Source organism: Pundamilia nyererei, unplaced genomic scaffold (genome assembly GCF_000239375.1).
Source record: "Pundamilia nyererei isolate P.nyererei 1_Seehausen unplaced genomic scaffold, PunNye1.0 scaffold00034, whole genome shotgun sequence".
Taxonomy (NCBI): domain Eukaryota; kingdom Metazoa; phylum Chordata; class Actinopteri; order Cichliformes; family Cichlidae; genus Pundamilia; species Pundamilia nyererei.
Genome location: NW_005187435.1, coordinates 4,567,407 through 4,585,144, shown reverse-complemented (window position 1 = coordinate 4,585,144; position 17,738 = coordinate 4,567,407). Strand labels below are relative to the sequence as shown.

Genomic DNA, 17,738 nt, shown 5'->3' with positions numbered 1-17,738 from the left:
GATAAAGCTTCTGTCCAACCAGCTGAACTAAGACTGGAGAATAACCAGAAAGGGAACAGGAAGAGGAGCGACAACGTGTGGAGCGCCATCACTTCCCAAAAGATAAAAAGGTAGGGCAACACAGTTTTGTGTTTTACTCACCACTTCAGTTTAATCAAAGAAAGTAATTAGTTTAAAAGTGAATATTAAAAACTCAAGATATGCAGAAATGGACTTTTGAGTTTTATCTGATTATAAATTTACACTGATTGAGATTTAAACAGTTATTAGCAAATTTAGTAAACCACATGTCATAAAAAACAAGAAAACATATTTTAGAAATCTGTCAAAAACCAGTTAAAAACAAAAAAAGTATGTTGTCATTGGCTATTAGGCTAATAGCAAACTGATTTCATGGTTTTGTATCCAAATTTGAAATGGAACACTAGAGAAGTCCCTGAGAAGTCACAAAATTAATCAAGTATTTAGCATTCAGTTGGAAAATTACTGTAATTTGGCATCAAAAATAATAATGTGGTTTATTATTTTTTTCTGCTTTTTTTGTAAAATAGCAAATTTGAACATTTGTGGTTAACCAAAATAATTATATTCTAGCATTAAAAATATCATTACGGTGAAAGAGCTTGTACACACTGGTGGATTAACGATTACAGAAACATAAGAAATCAATTTGGTAATTACCAATATTGTTAATTTAGGGCAGCTGTAGCATAAACCTTGCACTGACATCTCTCTCTTTCTGAGAGAGTGTTCTGGTTCAGAAAATGTAATTATAACTCTACTTGCTAACTTAATTTATCCCAAATGTAACAAGATTTTAACAAGTATTAGTTTTTCCACACAATAAATATTTTGGATACCTTAAGCCACAGAAGTTTTTTTGTTACAATAATAAGCCTGCAGACTAATTAGTTTTCAGCAATCCCAAGCAGATCCGTTACGGGTATTAAAATTATGCATCAAAAACATGTCTTCGTCCCCCCCACTCACTGGGTTTTACTCCATCACAAATGCCTTTTCTTTCTTCCTTAAGAGTATTATCCAAAGATTTATCACATGCCCAGAGCAGCCAAAGCAGTTTTGCATTAGGGGCACCCTTCAATTATGGCTCTCACTGAACAAATTCATTGTGTCAAATAGCTGTCAAAAAGATGAAATAAAACAATATAAAGCTTCAATAAAAACCTAATTATTGTGGAATTGAGACAAAATCGGTTTTGCAACATTCCTGAAACGTATCAATGTATTTCTGATTTACATTCTCTTCTCTGAAAACTGTATTTGAGAGCTTCCCATGTCAGTACATACTAACATGTTATTTCAGCAGGCATCAAGTTCTCACAGTGACTGAAAAACTACTTCTAGTCCTGAAGGCATCATGGATACACAGTTTGTGTATGACCTTTTAGGGTAAGAAATACCAAAACTAAACTTTGACTTCTTGATTTCTTTGCTACCTGTAGTCATACCGTACCATACTCACAGATGCAGATGTGACAGTCAAATACTTAACATTCTTATTACATATTATTTGATCTCTTTTAGGGAAAATGCTTGGTTATACATCTCTGCTACCTTCATTGTGTTGTGGATTGTCGGGTGGCTCTACAGAGACAGCTTGGAGATTGAGGATTTCAAAAATAAGTATGTCTTTGTTACTGGCTGTGACACGGGGTTTGGAAACCTGCTGTGCAAGAAACTGGATCGTAAAGGTTTCCGTGTACTAGCTGGCTGTCTCACAGAAAAGGGAGCTGATGATCTGAAAAGAGTGGCAGGGCCTTATCTGAAGACTGTCCTGCTGGATGTGACCAGTCAGGATAGCATTGAAAAAGCAATGGAGTGGACCAAGCAAGAGGTTGGCGATAAGGGTGAGAGATGATTTCCTACAGTTACATATATGATTGTAGGACATTATTAGATCACACAAGGCAAGCCTGTAAACAAAACACAACATCATGTTTTCCTTGTTTTGTCTTTTTATTTGCTTTGTAGGACTTTGGGGTCTTGTGAACAATGCTGGACGTTCATTACCCATGGGTCCATCCGAGTGGATGAAAGTGGAGGATTTCCACAGCACACTGAAAGTAAACATGAATGGAGTGATTGCCATGACAATGACCTTCCTGCCCCTCATCAAACAGGCTCGTGGTCGTATTGTAAATGTAGCATCAGTGCTTGGTAGAGTGGCAGCAAATGGTGGTGGATACTGCATTTCCAAGTTTGCAGTAGAATCTTTCTCTGACTGCCTCAGGTAAGACTCATTTAAAGGGCTGCTGCAACCATATATATTAGCTTAAGGACCCAGTTGGTACTTTCTTCTTATTTAGAAAGACAGACAGTGTATCATAATTAGAAAGTTAGCATGGGTGATACAGTTTTATTACATTTTCAGTGATAAAAAAGACCATCAGTAAATTACAGAGTGCACTAAAAATACACACCATCTAACCAATTGTACAAATAGACCTAATTTGGCCACAGCGTGCCTCAGAGAAGATTTTTGGTTCTGAGGCCAAACGGGGGGAAATGTTTGTTGCCCTCACTGACTCACATAGCTACATTAACTCTCTTTTTTTGCCAGGTAGTTGAGTATGTTTTCATTAATGACAATGAAAAGCTTGCAGCCTGTGTTATAGAGCTAGCACTGAAACCATCTAAATCTATAAACCTGAATATTAGTTGGTAAGTGGAAACTCAAGACTTTACTAATGTTCAGTAGGTCATTCAACAGTATTTGATAGTAATAGAATACAATGTATCAGTTATAAACAATTGATAAGAACTCATTTGCACTCTCAGAAAATCAAGAAAGCCCGCACTGTAAGGGAATACTAATGACAAGTAGAGATTTTTAGACTCGTTTTTTGGCTTAAATGCAGATGGCCAATCCATTTGGCCATTTGATTGGCCTTTCTACCAATCCAAATATTTTTATTAATATCTCACAAATAAACTGTAAAGCAGATATAAAGCAGGACATGTGTGAATGGTGACCTGTTAGAAAGTGGTGCTCAAAATTAGATGAGGTTTTGTTATTGCTATGAAAAAGCAACACACAGAGCATATCTGTGTTTCCAGGAGAGACATCCACTACTTTGGAATTAAGGTATGTATCGTTGAGCCCGGGTTTTTCAAGACTGCAGTAACGAGCCTCGAACCCATTGAGAGGGAGCTCCATCGCCTGTGGAACCAACTCAGCCCTGAAGTAAAGGCCAGCTATGGAGACAAATACCTTGATAAATGTAAGTACAATGGGCCGTGGATCATCTGAAGCATTTTATTGATGCAGAATAGGTCAATTGTGTCACATTCTTACTGATTTTTTTTTACTCGTTTTTGTTTGTTTGTTTGTTTGTTTTTTGCTTTGATACACTAGGAATGAAATGTAACTGTTAATTTTAGATATAAAAAGTCACCTATTGAGAACTGACTTCCAAGATTCATACATAACATGTTAATCCAAAAATATGTTTGCGTGCTTTTAAAAAAATGAAGTATAAAAATAAATCATTGAACATCAGATAAGAATGAAGGATTCTTGGAAACTGCAAGTTTACTGTGGCTTAAAAAAATCACAAATTACTATCTGGTCACGATACATAATTCTCTTTTTAAGATGTCAATATACAGCGTTTGATCATGAATGCCGTCTGCGACTCTGACCTCACTAAAGTGACCAACTGCATGGAGCACGCTCTCTCTGCTGCCTACCCTCGCACCAGATACAGTGCTGGCTGGGATGCCAAGCTTGTCTGGATCCCCCTCTCTTACATGCCTTCCTTTGTAGTTGATATTGCACTGAAGCTCGTGCTTCCACGTCCTTCAAAGAGCGTCTGATTTGGGATGACCTACTTTATGTCATTTTGACGCAATAAGGAGGCTGACATTAAAAAAGTTTTTTTTTCTTGATCTATTTTCCTTATCAGAGTTGGCCATGCGATGATAATACGACAACTTTAGAAATTACTGTTATTATATTTATAAGTGTATACCATAGAAAAGTTTTTTTCCTCTGTAATGTCTCTTTGACACTTCTAGACAACACAAAAATACTCATACAGTTTACTGTATGCATATTATTCTGTTTGTTGGGTGTTTTAACGCTATTATTTAATGTGCTTGTTATGGATGTTGTTCACCATGGAAGCCTAAATAAAGAACATTTTAATATTAAGAAACTGTGTTTGTCAGAATGCAAGGATGCTGCTGAAACGAGAGTGAGAACGGGCTGCATACAGAAAGAAAATAAATAAAGCTTTGCTCTGAAACAATGTCTACAGGCTGAGCTACAGTTATGGGCAACATGAACACGGCAGTTAAATGAGAAGAAATATGCATATATGAAGACTCATGCACTGTATGTGTGTGATTGTCATGTTTTTAAGTTGTGTATGACTGTATTATTGTTGGATCTTTAAACATTATGTTATACTATTTTGTATACTTTCTAAATGCAGTTCAGTAGCTTCGGGACATTTTCAACTGACAGATGGAATTAATTACCATGATGGAGGGACATTATTACTGTTTTATGTTTTTTAATGCAAAGAAGCAGATAGAGTGAGTCATCTGAACCACTAGAAGAAACAAGAAAAAAAATATGTTTCGCCAGAACTGGGTTCACTATTCTGGCACATTGCTAGCCAACTATAAATGTACACCACATTACATTCAAACCTACTGACTGGAAAATCCACCAGGTGGTGCTAAAACATCGCATGAAAGTTTCAGAACTGAAGTGCTTAAAATTGCCGTACTATAAACATTAGATTTTTTTCCCCATAATGTTGCAAAAGCAGTTAAGTAATGCGTAAAATATTAATATTTCTTTCTTATGCGCGTTTTAATAATACTCCAACAGCTTTGGAGTTTCAGATTGGGAAATTTATTTCTAGCTTCTGACCGGCTCCTGTGCAGACTCTGCTGCTTTCAAATGCTCCTTGTAAAACTTTAACCACGCTTCAAACGAGTATTTGTGGAGTTGTGGGTTGTGACACATTCTAGGCTGTTTTAATAATATAAACCTGTTTCTTGTTGTGCTGTTTAAGTAGTCGAGATCTCTATATATTTTAAGTTAAATGTTTTTTTCCAAGTAAATGAACTGTACTTGTAAAGGGCTTGTAAAAAAACAGTCCCACCTTTCCGATGACACATGAAGGTAACAAAACTTCAACTTCAGCCTAAAGCTGGTAAGTCAACGACCTCGCACGATCAGCTGGCGTCCAGCTCAGAAAATAACAGCAAGGTTATCTGTGTTGATTTCATCCTGAACGAACTATCGCGAAGGCTTTATTTGTGCCATTTGTCGCAGCCATGCATTTCCTGAACGCGCTGCGCCTGTCAAACTCTGCTCAACTGATGGTCAAAAGTACAGATGTGGCGAAGAAGGTTTTCATCGTGCAACCAGCATGCTGTTTGGGCACGAAATCAATAACTCAGTTTCAGAGACGATCCCCTGCACTACGCGATCGTTTGCATCTGAAAATGTAAGTATGTGTGTGCTAAACTGGTGAGAATCAGCACCTTCTTACTGGTGTGAATTCGTTTAAACAGAACGCCTCCACACTAACTATTATCTGCCATATGCTGGTATATAATTATTTGTGCATAAGCAGTTGTTTTCTGTGTTATGGGCACAGAGAAACTATAGGAGGAAGAGAACAGTCACCATATGGACCTCCATATAGGTGGTTATGTCTGTGTGTGCAGCATGTGTAGGCTATAAAAGCAATCTTGTCTTTTATTTGTTGTTGTTGTTGTGTTTTTTTTAAGGGAATCCAACACTTCTTTTGATTGTTTTCCTCTTTTCAAGAGTGTGCTCTTCACTTCACCAGGAATATGCATTCAAAGCCATCTGGTTCCGGAGTGGAAAACATGCTTTTCTACACCATCACAGAGGGAAAAGAGCAAGTGCCCATCTCATACTTTACAGCAGTAAGCAGACATCATCTGTACATTACTTTATATGCACTGTTGCTACTGAATATATACTATCCTATTTATTGTACATACTGTGTGCAATGACATTAATGCTGACAACTTCTTATTTGCAGGCACTGAAAAAAAATGGCCTTCACCCATCCGATCCTCGCCTTAAAGACTGCATGGAGAAGCTCCGAGAGGCCGTGAAGGAATCTGTTGGCGAGGTGATGATGGACAAAGACCTTTTCCACAGGTGACAACCACCAGGCAACCAAGTCAAGCGGTTTCTCAAGGCTAAGAAAATTTATGTCAATAGCACCTCCAAAGCACACAGGCAGTTCAGAATGATTGGGAAATGAGTCAGTTAATCATTCTTTAATTAAACTAAAAAGAATCCAGTCTGACCAAAACTTAATTTAATTAAAGAATTTCTTTTGTATTTTCCTGCAATTTGGTTCTGGAGCAATTTGGGGGCTATGGTCTTGTATATACAGGTTTACTGCCAGGGCGTTATGAATATAACTATATACTGTGATTAGAAAGCCTGTGCCTTTCCTACTGACAAGAGAACAGTCAACTCCACTGTAGTAGACCATGATAACCCCCATATCTTGTAAATTTTACAAATGCAAACTGTTTAAAAGACAACCTCTATCTTCTACTGAAGCCCAATCAGTAGAAGATAGAGGAAAGTCTAGATAATTATTTTATATCACTTTGATTTTAAGTAGGCCTAACCATTGAAATTCTCTTTTCTAACGATGTAAAAAAAAGTTTTACTACACATTTAATCTCTGAGAATAATATCAGAAAAAAGTGGAATTACACAGTAAGTCCTAGATTTTCCATATGACATAGTAATGGTGGTGTAGTAGATGAAATAATTGAAAGAAATCTTTCACAAGACAGGAAACAAGAATTTCTGGTAGCTAATTGCTCAGACTGTCCTGCAATAACAAAACGGAAAGTTTCTCTTAATTCACAGAGAATGCTCTTTTCTTGTGGATTCACTGTAAAGTCAGTATTAAAAAACAGGAACTTTTCTCTTATTTAAATATTCATATATTTTTTAATTACTGTGGTGTAATATAAATTGTGACGGGGGAGGTCTTTAAAAGCATAAAAGGCTGCAAAACCTATTAAAATACAGTTAAAAATACAAACATTTATAACCCCTTCACGTTTTCCAAAGCTGTCCATTATGCCGATTCTGGCCCCTGGGCCTTAAGTTTTATACCCATGGTCTAGCTGGAAATGTGTGCACTTTTTAACTTAATAAACAAAGCATTTTACAATTAGGACACAGAGATCAGATCAGTAACCCTGTGGTTATTGGACAGCGAGCCTGAGCCACAGCTGCCTCTGTCTACAGAGTGTGATTCAATTTGGAAAAATGGTTTACATTGCTGGTAAACGCTTTATGTCTTTGATCACTACAAATCAAATGAGGCTAAGTTTCATTGCATTAGGGTTATTTACACTCAGTACGTCGACCCTCGCGCTGAACTGCCTGTAAGTGCTGACATTTAACTGTTAGTCCTGCGGCTGCTGGAGATATAGTTTTGCTCCCTTTTTTTTTAGTTTTTTTTGTTGTTTTGGTTATTTCATTGTGTTTTGTTTTTTATTATTAATATTATTTCTTATGCCACTCTGTGAAACCAATGCAGTCTGTGGATAAGCCCATGATTTGTCATTTGTGTGTCAGCTTAGCAAGTCAGAAATCAAGTTAAGAAAATGGCACACAGAATAACTTTTAGCAAACTCTAAAGGGCAACAGTGGCCAAGAAAAATGGATCTAATGCGGCAGCTGACAGGAAATTTAACTTTACATTTCTCCCACAATTATTGTTGTTTTTTTGTGGGACTTAATCTTCGTTACACTATCCCTCAGAGAGGGCTATCTTAGCTGTGACAGTCCATGGTGTTTTGTTTTCCATGCATGAGGAAGCAGGTGCAGGCATGAGACCAAACTATTTTTAGCCTGACCTTCCACTAACAATCCATTTTAGTACAGGATTTGTTGTATGTGATGTTATGCATAATTGTTTCTCTCTTCTTTTGTCTTCCACGTACTTTATGTTCAGTCATTCAGACAGGTTTAAGAATGATAAGGCGGAACTATAGAATGTGGAAGAAGTCGGAACTAAATGGACAACATTTTATGCAATTTTTAAGGCTATGGCTTCTGGTGTCACAAATTGTGCGCATACAGATTTTTTTTCTTTATAAATAATAAATTGAAAAACGGATACACTGTTTAATGTAATGCAAATACGTACAGGTATAGCTTAAGAATGTTAGATTTTTCATACAGTAATAAATTCACACACATTGTAATGTCATAATTAAATACATGCATTTCATCAAGATCCATCCCAAACATGGAGGTGTCAAAGTCGGTGTCAGGACATGTCAGTTTTATTTACTGTCGTTTTGATCAAAGGAACAGCTTCTCACACTTAATGAAAACTGACAGCTGCTGGCTTCCACTTACTCTAGAGGCTACGCACACACATGCACACCCACACACACACACACACACACACACACACACACACACACACACACACTCATGTGTGTACTCATATCCTTGAGGGGACATTTCTTTCCCTAGCCCCTTACCCTAACACTAGCCATCAAAAATAATTGCCTAACCCTAACCTAAACTCTCTTAATACCTAACCATAAACCAATTGTATCTCTTTCACTAAAACCACATTATGAATCGGAAATGCCTTCAAACTTGTGGGGACCGGGATTTTGGTCCCCACAAGTATAGTAAACTTCCATTCTTTGGTCCCCACAAAGATGTCTAAACAGGTACACAAACAACACACACACACACACACACACACACACACACACACACAATGAAAGTATTTTCTTTTTATTTAGAGCTCTTGAGTAATTCTGCATTATGCTGTTTTTGTCTTAGATGTGTAGGAGGAAACATTGTTCTGCTAATCCAGGCCTTCAGGAAGAAGTTTATCATCCCTGAGTTTGACCTGTTTGTACAGAAAATAAATGAAATCTACAAAAACGTGCAGAAGCAAAGTGATGGGAAGGTAAACTTTTCCAAATGTAGTTTTCCATGCTATGATGGTTTATTTGCTGCATAAAGCTTTCTCTTAATTCATCCTGCTGCCCCAACATCTGCACACATTAAACATAATACTTGATGAGTAAATAAGGAATCTCTTCTACTACATTAACATTAGTTCTAACAATTACTTCTGAATGAGCATTACTTCTGTCTTAACTTTAACTGTGTTTGTCATTGTGACTGCAGGTTGCAGACTACATTCCCCAGCTGGCTAAATTCAGCCCAGAGCTATGGGGTGTGTCTTTGTGTACAGTTGACGGACAGAGGTAGGAACTAAACATTTGAATAATCTAAATGAGAGTCTTTTATGAGATTTGTAGAGATCCATAGAGCTATTTCATTCATATATTATGAGATTCCTCATTAGATTGTGATTTCCCAGCTATCACTGAATGACAGCTGGAAACAAAGATTCTTCTTGGCTAGTGTGTTACTAGATTTATTTGATTTGACATATTCTTTGTAAGACAATTTGATATGAAAAAAATTTGCAGAACATCAGCCTATTTTGCTGTGCTTTTATTTTATTTTTCTCCATTTTTGAGTCACAGACTTACTGATACACATTTCTGTAGTCAAAATATAATTTTTAGTTCCAGTCTTATAATCTTCATACACAGTGCATTTGCTACAGATTTCAGAAGGTGGATCAAATATATATGAGCATTCTCTCAGTCTCTACTTAAACATAGTTCATACTTTTTTTTTAAAGTGATACTGCACATTGAGTATGACTATCACTTTATTTTCAAGATTGTGTAGGCTCTAAAGGTCTATTCGGTTTTCTTTTTGCAGGCACTCAGTAGGCCACACCAAACAGCCGTTTTGCCTGCAGTCCTGCGTGAAGCCCCTGCAGTATGCCATTGCCGTACATGAGTCAGAAACTGAGAAGGTTCACCGCTATGTTGGCATGGAGCCCAGTGGACTCAAGTTCAATGTGCTTTCACTTGATGATGAAGGTATGTAAAGCCTCATTACCTCCTATTGGATTATAAAAATCTATCAATGCAATCAGTGTGCGGAAATGACACCTGAAGTTCAAAGAAATCTAGTTATGAGGCATCTAGCACAGCACATAACATGTATCTTAGTTTCCTTTTACTCCTGCATAAGTGCTAAACTGACTGGATGAACAATGTCTTCGTCCAGATGAAACCCGAATTTATATTCTCATAATAATTTTATCATAATGTTTCTTTATTCTTCTGCTTAATATCAAGGAAGAAATCTAGCTGTGTTACTCTGACACAGAATTTAGGTCCTTCACAACTGTCACTGACACTGGTTTCCTTCTCTGAGAAATACTGTGAAATTCAGGCCATTTCCGTTCCACCGAGTCAAATTTTACACCAGTAATAATTAATGAAATGTAATAAACTGATTAGTTGCTATTTTGGTAACAAGGTAGTGTTTGTAATTGTTTTTCAGTTAAAAAAAAAAAAGAACAAATATTTATTGGTTGCCCTTTTCAAAAAAAAAAAAATTGGTAACACAATATACATTTAAAGACATTTTGTAAATTTGTTTTTGCAGTACTTTTTTGGTACAAATATTATTCTGTTATTCAGATTATATTTCATGCACATTAGGAATTTTGTCAGGACCCTTTTTTTAAAATATGCACTCGTGGTCAGAAATTTACATATACCCATCATGAGCATGTATGTTTGGTGGTAATTTCAGGAATTTTAATGATTTCTTTGACCTCTTCTTTTGGAAGAGGTGGAATGATTGTACAGCTTTATTTTGAAAAATATGAAAATATTTTAATATAAATATAAATTTGAATATACTTTGTAATTTCTCTAATCTAAAAAGGTTAAAAAGTATACATACAGGCCCAAATTAAAATTTTTAAATAACTGTTGTTGAAGCTTCTACAGTGCCTTTTAACCTGACAACGCCACACCCTATTAGTTTTGTTAGTAAGCTACAAGCTACAAGTGGTATTGTAGTCTCTTTTTGCCAGCATAAAAAGAATTTGTTTGACACTCATTGGGTTGAACATTAGCATTGAACTCTGCTAAGAATAGTGGTCAAAAATCCAGTCCTCCCAGTAGCATGTTGATGGTGACCAAAAGCATCTGGTTGAGGTGCAATTTGTTAAGAGTGGGGGCAGCATGTATGTTTGAACCTGCATATATATTTTTGATGTTGTTTGAATTAGAGAAAATCCACAATAATTGCAATCTTGTGTACCCAATTCTTGGTTTTTTTTTTACATAATTGAAGATGTTTGCTGTACAATCATTCTACCCTGGAAAAACAGCAGTGCAAAGAAATCATTAAAATCCCCAAATTACTATAACAAGTGTATATAAACTTCAGACCACAACTCTTATGTTGATTCACATATTATAGAGATTGATTTCAGTCCTTTGTACAAAATCATTATTTCATAAAGAATTTGTCTTCAACCCTGTGTCTTATCTTACTGTCCCGTCTCATAGATAAGCCCCATAATCCCATGGTGAATGCTGGAGCCATTTTGATCAGCTCTCTTATCAAGGTAGACATATGAACAGTTATCACTCTCTTTTTAGTGAAAGACTGTGGCAGCAAAAGGTTAGTTGCAGATTTTATATATTTTTGAAGCTCAAATCTCTTAAATAAAGAAATTAATATTAAAATATGCACTAACTAACTATGTTTACCCTGCTGTTGAGTAAGACTCTTGCAGCAATGGTACTTTGCAGTAGCAAGTTTAAAAACAACTTAATGCATCAGATGTTTTACTGCATGAAAATTTGTGATGTTCTATAGCATATTCAATGTTTGCCTTAAAGTTGGACCACCTGGTTTATGATCATTACCTGCTCTTCTCTTACTGCTGATAATAGGATACTAAATCATGCAATCAGTAACACATTCGTGTTTTTATACTGTGCAATTAGTACCAGCTTCTGAATGCAGGAGCTGAGTGAATGTGGCAATTATACTCAGTACTGTTTGTTTTTACACAAGCAAGCGACTCTCCTTGTTTTCAGCCTCACTCAAATAAGGCAGAAAAGTTTGACTATGTGAGTAATGTACCTCCAGTTTTCTACTCTGTTTAGACCATGAATATAAAAATGTAGGATTATTATTTTGGTGCTCAGAGGTATGCTGAAAAAGCACAGACGTTTTTTTTTCCAGGTTATGGAGTTTGTGAAAAAGATGGCTGGCCAAGAATATGTAGGATTCAGCAATGCCACGTGAGTGCATTTCAAAATAGAGTTGGAGTATTTTGTATTTATTTGCCTCCGTTTGGCACAAGCATGAGGGAAAAGACTTACTGTGTTATGGGTTTAGTCCACTACCTATTGCATTATTGATGTTTTTTTTTTATATTGATTTCTGCTCTTTCTTTGTCTCAGGTTCCAGTCAGAAAAAGAAACAGGCGACAGAAATTTTGCCATCGGATACTACATGAAAGAGAAGAAGGTCAGTTTCAGAACATTTGGACCTCTGTTTAAAATCTCAGACTTCAAAAATTCATTTTTGTTTTTTGTTCTAGATGAAATATTATAGAGTCTAACCAGTTTAGATCATGCAGTTGTGTACATGTTGAAAAAACATTTCCTAAAGCTCACATATATGAATTTAAAAGTTTCAACTTGATAGTACTAACCAAATGACATTAACTTGTTTGCCATTTTATGATGTGTGACAATCATGGTGACAATGAAGGATCAAGTGAATAAGGCCTGTAGGACACAAATCAGAAGCCAGCCAGAAACCTCCAAGAACTACTGATTTTTTCCTTAGCAATGGTTGTATTACTTTTAATATGTTGGACAACTCAAGCAATGTCCGCATGAGGTCATGTTAGAAACTCAATAGATGACACACATGACAAGGAAAAGCTAACATTTAAAACCTAAATACTGTATTTTTATCCATTTTAACCTATTATAAAATGTATATTTTGATCAGGTACTCAGCAGTCATATTCCACATTTATAATAAGGTTTTTATATTATTTAATTTTCATGAAACCAAATTGCCAAGTTTCAGATAAATATTCTGCTTAATTTGGTCAATCAGATACTCATGATGATAATATTTCACTCACCAGTGTTTTCCTCTGGGAGCAGATATGATCGATGCCCTTGACTTCTACTTCCAGGTAAAATGTCAATAAAAAGAGTCTTTTGCAGCCTTTTATTTATGAAAAATGATTCAGTAGTTTCAATAATAAACTGACTATTCCTCTCAGCTTTGCTCCATTGAGGTAACCTGTGAGTCAGGAAGCATCATGGCTGCCACTCTGGCCAATGGGGGAATTTGCCCAATTACAGGCGAGCGTGTCCTGAGTACTGAGGCTGTGCGAAACACCCTGAGCCTCATGCACTCCTGTGGCATGTATGACTTCTCCGGCCAGATGGCTTTTCATGTGAGTAACAGCAGGATGTGATGGAACAAGCGCTTCACTGTGTCACAACAAAAATAGCAATAATCTCATTACCTAGAACAAATGGCACATTCAGCCTCTCGTTCTCATCTCACAGGTGGGCTTGCCTGCAAAATCAGGAGTATCCGGTGCAATTCTGTTGGTGATCCCCAATGTGATGGGAGTGATGTGCTGGTCTCCTCCACTGGACAGGGTTGGAAATAGTGTCCGAGGAATACACTTCTGTCAGGCAAGAAAACAGTTTCTGTTTTATTATATTTAGACCACTTATGTTTTGTTTTTTCACGTTAATGTTTTAATTTGAATTTTTAATGCAAGTAGAACATCCTGGCCTTTCTAATATTTTTCTCGTGTTTAAATTGGCTCTGAAGTCTTCAATACTTCAGGCCTTACGGTAGAAGCTTTAATTTTTTTTAAAGATGATGATGATTACAGTAATAACCAGTTTAGTTTGATAAATAATTTGCAGTCATTTTGTGGCTGTTATATTCTGTTTTATAATATTTAATTTATTTTTTTTTGACAGAACAAAACAGAATAAATAATTTTTTTGTTCCCCCCCTAAAGATTAAATCATACTGTTTTTGTTTTCTTAGGAACTTGTGTCAGTGTTCAATTTTCACAATTACGACAACTTGAGGCACTTTGTAAAGAAACAGGACCCTCGCAGACAGGATGGAGATGACAGGGTGAGTTGCTCGTATTTTGTTTGGTACTGTATGTAATATGCGCTGTGCTCTAAGCCTCCATGTTTATGGCTCTGTGATGTTTTTGCAGAACAAGTCTGTTTTCAACTTGTTGTTTGCTGCCTACAGTGGAGATGTATCGGCACTGAGAAGGTAGATAATCGAGACTCCTGATTTTGTCTGTCCTCTATAAAACATTTCCCTCACAATGTCTAAAACAGGCCCTGGATCAAATTACCTCAACAATGTTTATTACTAGTAAGGTGTAGTGAACAAAATGACCTTTTATACCTAGTACAGAATCAGAGCATAGAGTATAAGACCTATAAGAGTTCTCTTTTTCTTTTTCTTTTTTAATAAGACAAGTGTGGAATCCACAATTTGTTTCAGGGAGGAGATACAAATCTCTTTGGGGTTGCATCAGTAAAGGCAGCTAGTGAAAAAATCTGCCAAATCAAACATGCAGGGCTACCCGCTGCGGCGACCCCTTGTGAATAATGGAGCACTTGAAAGTAGCTGACTGATTTGTTTTGCAGATTTGCACTTTCTTCCATGGACATGGACCTCAAAGACTATGATTCTCGAACAGCGCTTCATGTTGCTGCAGCTGAGGGTAAGCGTCATAAGTTCAGGCTAATTTTACACTTATTCGGTCGTTTTTTTATTTACTTATTTATTTTTAAATTAATGACTTCAAAACAAGTGCAGTTAGCTTAAGTCATCATCTGAGATCAAACTAATCATGACTTTGATCCAAACAACATACATTTAAAGTTTTGCTACAACACAAAAGTTTGTCATAGATGTTTAAGAAAACTTGGTGTAATTGTAAGATAACAGATGCAGAAAGTTGCAGATTTCAGTTTTAATGATGATTGGTTGGTATAGCAGATAAAAACAACCTTTATTACCTATCCACCGTCTTCTCTCAGTTAAAAGAATGGCGTCTGTTCACTCTGTCATTTCTTTTCATTGCTGACTGATACAAAAATACTTAAACTTGTTAAATCGTTTGTTTTGATGCTCACAGCAGTAATTAGCGCAAAGTTTTCACTTTGTTTATTCTCATGATTAACAGTAGAGGTTCAGTACCTCTGGCTCACATTATACAAGCCACTAATGAACCAGCTCATAAACCCTTACAGAGCACCATATGGTAGATTATTTGTCTTCTGTTGCAATGTTAGTTTATTCACAGCACAGATTTAATACTCTGCTGCCACGGCTACAGCAGTAACATTTTTCTTGAAAAGAGCCTCGTAAGCAAACTATTTGTTTCGAGGATTAACATGGAAGTAACAGCAGTTTTCTTCCAAAAGGGAAAAGGCAAAGATTCCTAAATGCCATTCTGAGCTGGATTCCAATAGAAGGAATTAGTAATTACATATTTATTGTTGTTTGTTTTTATTTTAGCAGATTTTCTTCTCCATTTCTAATTCTGTGATGCTACTAGATTAATTTGTCAATGGTGACAATTTTTTTTTTTGCTTTTTAAAAATTATATTCTTAGGTCACATGGATGTAGTAAAATTCCTCACTGAAACCTGCAAAGTTGATCCATTTGTAGAAGACAGGTGAGATAAATACCTTGTATATAATTCTAATTATAATCAGTTGATTAGATTAACCCTGTACTGTCATACTACTTCATTGTAAAGAGCCTTTTTCCATCAACTAAACTTTTCCAATTATTTATCAGCACACGATGTTAATACCACAGTTTGTATACTCTTGGATTTTGTCATCCATAGTTTTATGAATTGCCTCTCCATCACTTGCAGGTGGGGGAATCTACCGGTCGATGATGCCATGCAATTTGGGCATGACGAGCTAGTGAAGGTGCTCAAAGATTACCAGCAAGAGTGCAGGCAGCAGGAAAAGAAGCAGAGTGAAGCTGTGCATCCCCAGAAGCTTGACACCATTGATGGCATGGTGTGATAGCTAAAATGAAGTTCTGAAATTGTAATACATCAGGGCATTTGTGCAATTTTCCAAGTTTAGAAATATGGGTGTCCATTTGTAGCACGTAACATGAGTGACGCACAAACAACAGAATATAACTGTCATGGAGCTTTATGAAAGATTTTCTTCAAATTCCAGTCAGGTGAATATTTTATTTAGCATTTCCTTTTTGTGATTTTGAGTCTTTTTGTTAGAAACACTAGGTAAGTAGGTTGGTGCCACCCATGTAATTTTGAGCTTGTTTTGAGTTGAGGTTTAGGGTCTTTCCCTCTTGTTTTTGCTTTTCTAGGATAATAGCTCAGCTAAGTTTTGGTTTTGTCGTTTTGGTGTTTTTTTTGGCACAACCTAACTGTCCCTTTCTCCCCCACATTTGTTGTTTGAGTCTGGGTTATTTATTTTGTGAGAGCGCTGCCATTAAACCTTTTTCATAACACCTGTACCGAGTTTCCGGAGTTGTTGTGTTATCCCCTCCTGCCCTCGAGGAGACGCAACAATTGCATTTTTAGAACACTACAGTCCGTATAGCATTTCTGTTCTATAATGTATATATGTGTGAGGTTCACTTGATTGATATCTCTGTCAAAGTGCAACCGAGTACAATGCAGTGCCACACAAAGGGAAATTGATGCCACCTGACTCAAAGTTACATGGATTTCAGCAGCAGGTGACAGGGTGTAAAAGATTTTTGATGACAGGAAGGTGCTTGTTGTTTTTGTTCTATAAAGGATTTTCCCTCCTTTGCCTTGTCTGAATGTTGTGTGACACTCGTCTTTTTTACTCCCAGTCAAACCAACTATCAAACTCAGCGTATTTAAATTATTTGAAATCCATACCATAAACACAATGACATAATATCACAGTTATAACACATAGTGACCAACTTAATGTTAATTTATTATGTATATGTTTATACCTTGACTTGGGAAAACTGCATGTTTTTTACTGTAAAAAAAGAGACAATGAGTGTCTCAGTGTGGTACTTTATGATCTCCAGCCTCATAATAAATTAGGTTCCAAAAACTAAATGATGTGAAAGGTTTGGCATTAAAGCCATGTATGCCACCCATAGCTTGATTTTATTTTGATTTTATTAAGCTAGTCAGTGCTTCATAGTGTGACAAATTTGATATTAAATATTTTGCAGCACCGAGTAAATCAACTGAATACATGATGAAAAAGCAGCAGGAGTGTGTTTTGCATAATCAAGATATTTCAATGAAAACAAATGGAACAAGTAATGTAATAAGAACTATTTAGCGAGATATAACAAATGTGCACCACATTATTTTAACCATATAAAGACTGTACCATGAAATAATTGCCAAAAAAATCACATTTTCTGAAACAGGATTGTGTATTTAACCTTCTGAAAAATGTAATAAATAAATAAATATAAATGTGCATATATGAGCTTATATTGCATATATGAGCTTTAATTTACACTATTTTTGTTAAATCCAGTATTTTTGTGCAATTTCTTGCTTAGAAGTCACACTTTTAAGTCTTTAAGAGTCTTTAAGACTCACAAAAACTCATAACAAATATGATACCCTTGACATTACAGGGTTGACTTCCCTCTCCTTACCAATGCTTTATTTATAAATGTAGAGTTAATAATTTTTGACAGATTGTACCTTTAATTTCATGCATATGATACAATAAACTGTAGCCA

General features: G+C 36.1%; 2 protein-coding genes across 4 annotated transcripts; both read left to right on the top strand.

Moving 5' to 3' along the window:
• On the top strand, positions 1-4,155 carry rdh5 (retinol dehydrogenase 5 (11-cis/9-cis)). Of its 2 annotated transcripts, none has more exons than XM_005729842.1 (6): positions 1-110; positions 1,328-1,410; positions 1,546-1,868; positions 1,993-2,251; positions 3,079-3,242; positions 3,617-4,155. In XM_005729842.1, the coding sequence occupies exons 2-6, from the start codon at positions 1,379-1,381 to the stop codon at positions 3,835-3,837; spliced, it is 999 nt and encodes a 332-aa protein (XP_005729899.1). In that variant the 5' UTR covers positions 1-110; positions 1,328-1,378; the 3' UTR covers positions 3,838-4,155. The 2 variants fall into 2 exon arrangements, with proteins under 2 accessions (XP_005729899.1, XP_005729898.1); XM_005729841.1 differs by having other exon boundaries at positions 1,325-1,410.
• A 994-nt stretch (positions 4,156-5,149) lies between these two features.
• Positions 5,150-17,460, top strand: gls2b (glutaminase 2b (liver, mitochondrial)). 2 transcript variants are annotated; one of them, XM_005729840.1, is made up of 19 exons: positions 5,150-5,189; positions 5,312-5,486; positions 5,835-5,934; positions 6,054-6,175; positions 8,858-8,987; positions 9,212-9,291; positions 9,821-9,984; positions 11,476-11,534; positions 12,013-12,045; positions 12,161-12,219; positions 12,382-12,448; positions 13,083-13,133; positions 13,224-13,400; positions 13,516-13,647; positions 14,015-14,107; positions 14,196-14,257; positions 14,641-14,717; positions 15,615-15,678; positions 15,886-17,460. In XM_005729840.1, exons 1-19 carry the CDS (start codon positions 5,153-5,155, stop codon positions 16,040-16,042), a joined length of 1,839 nt encoding a protein of 612 aa, XP_005729897.1. In that variant the 5' UTR covers positions 5,150-5,152; the 3' UTR covers positions 16,043-17,460. The 2 variants fall into 2 exon arrangements, with proteins under 2 accessions (XP_005729897.1, XP_013765433.1); XM_013909979.1 differs by lacking the exon at positions 5,150-5,189 and having other exon boundaries at positions 5,421-5,486; positions 5,813-5,934.
• Positions 17,461-17,738: the final 278 nt, after the last annotated feature.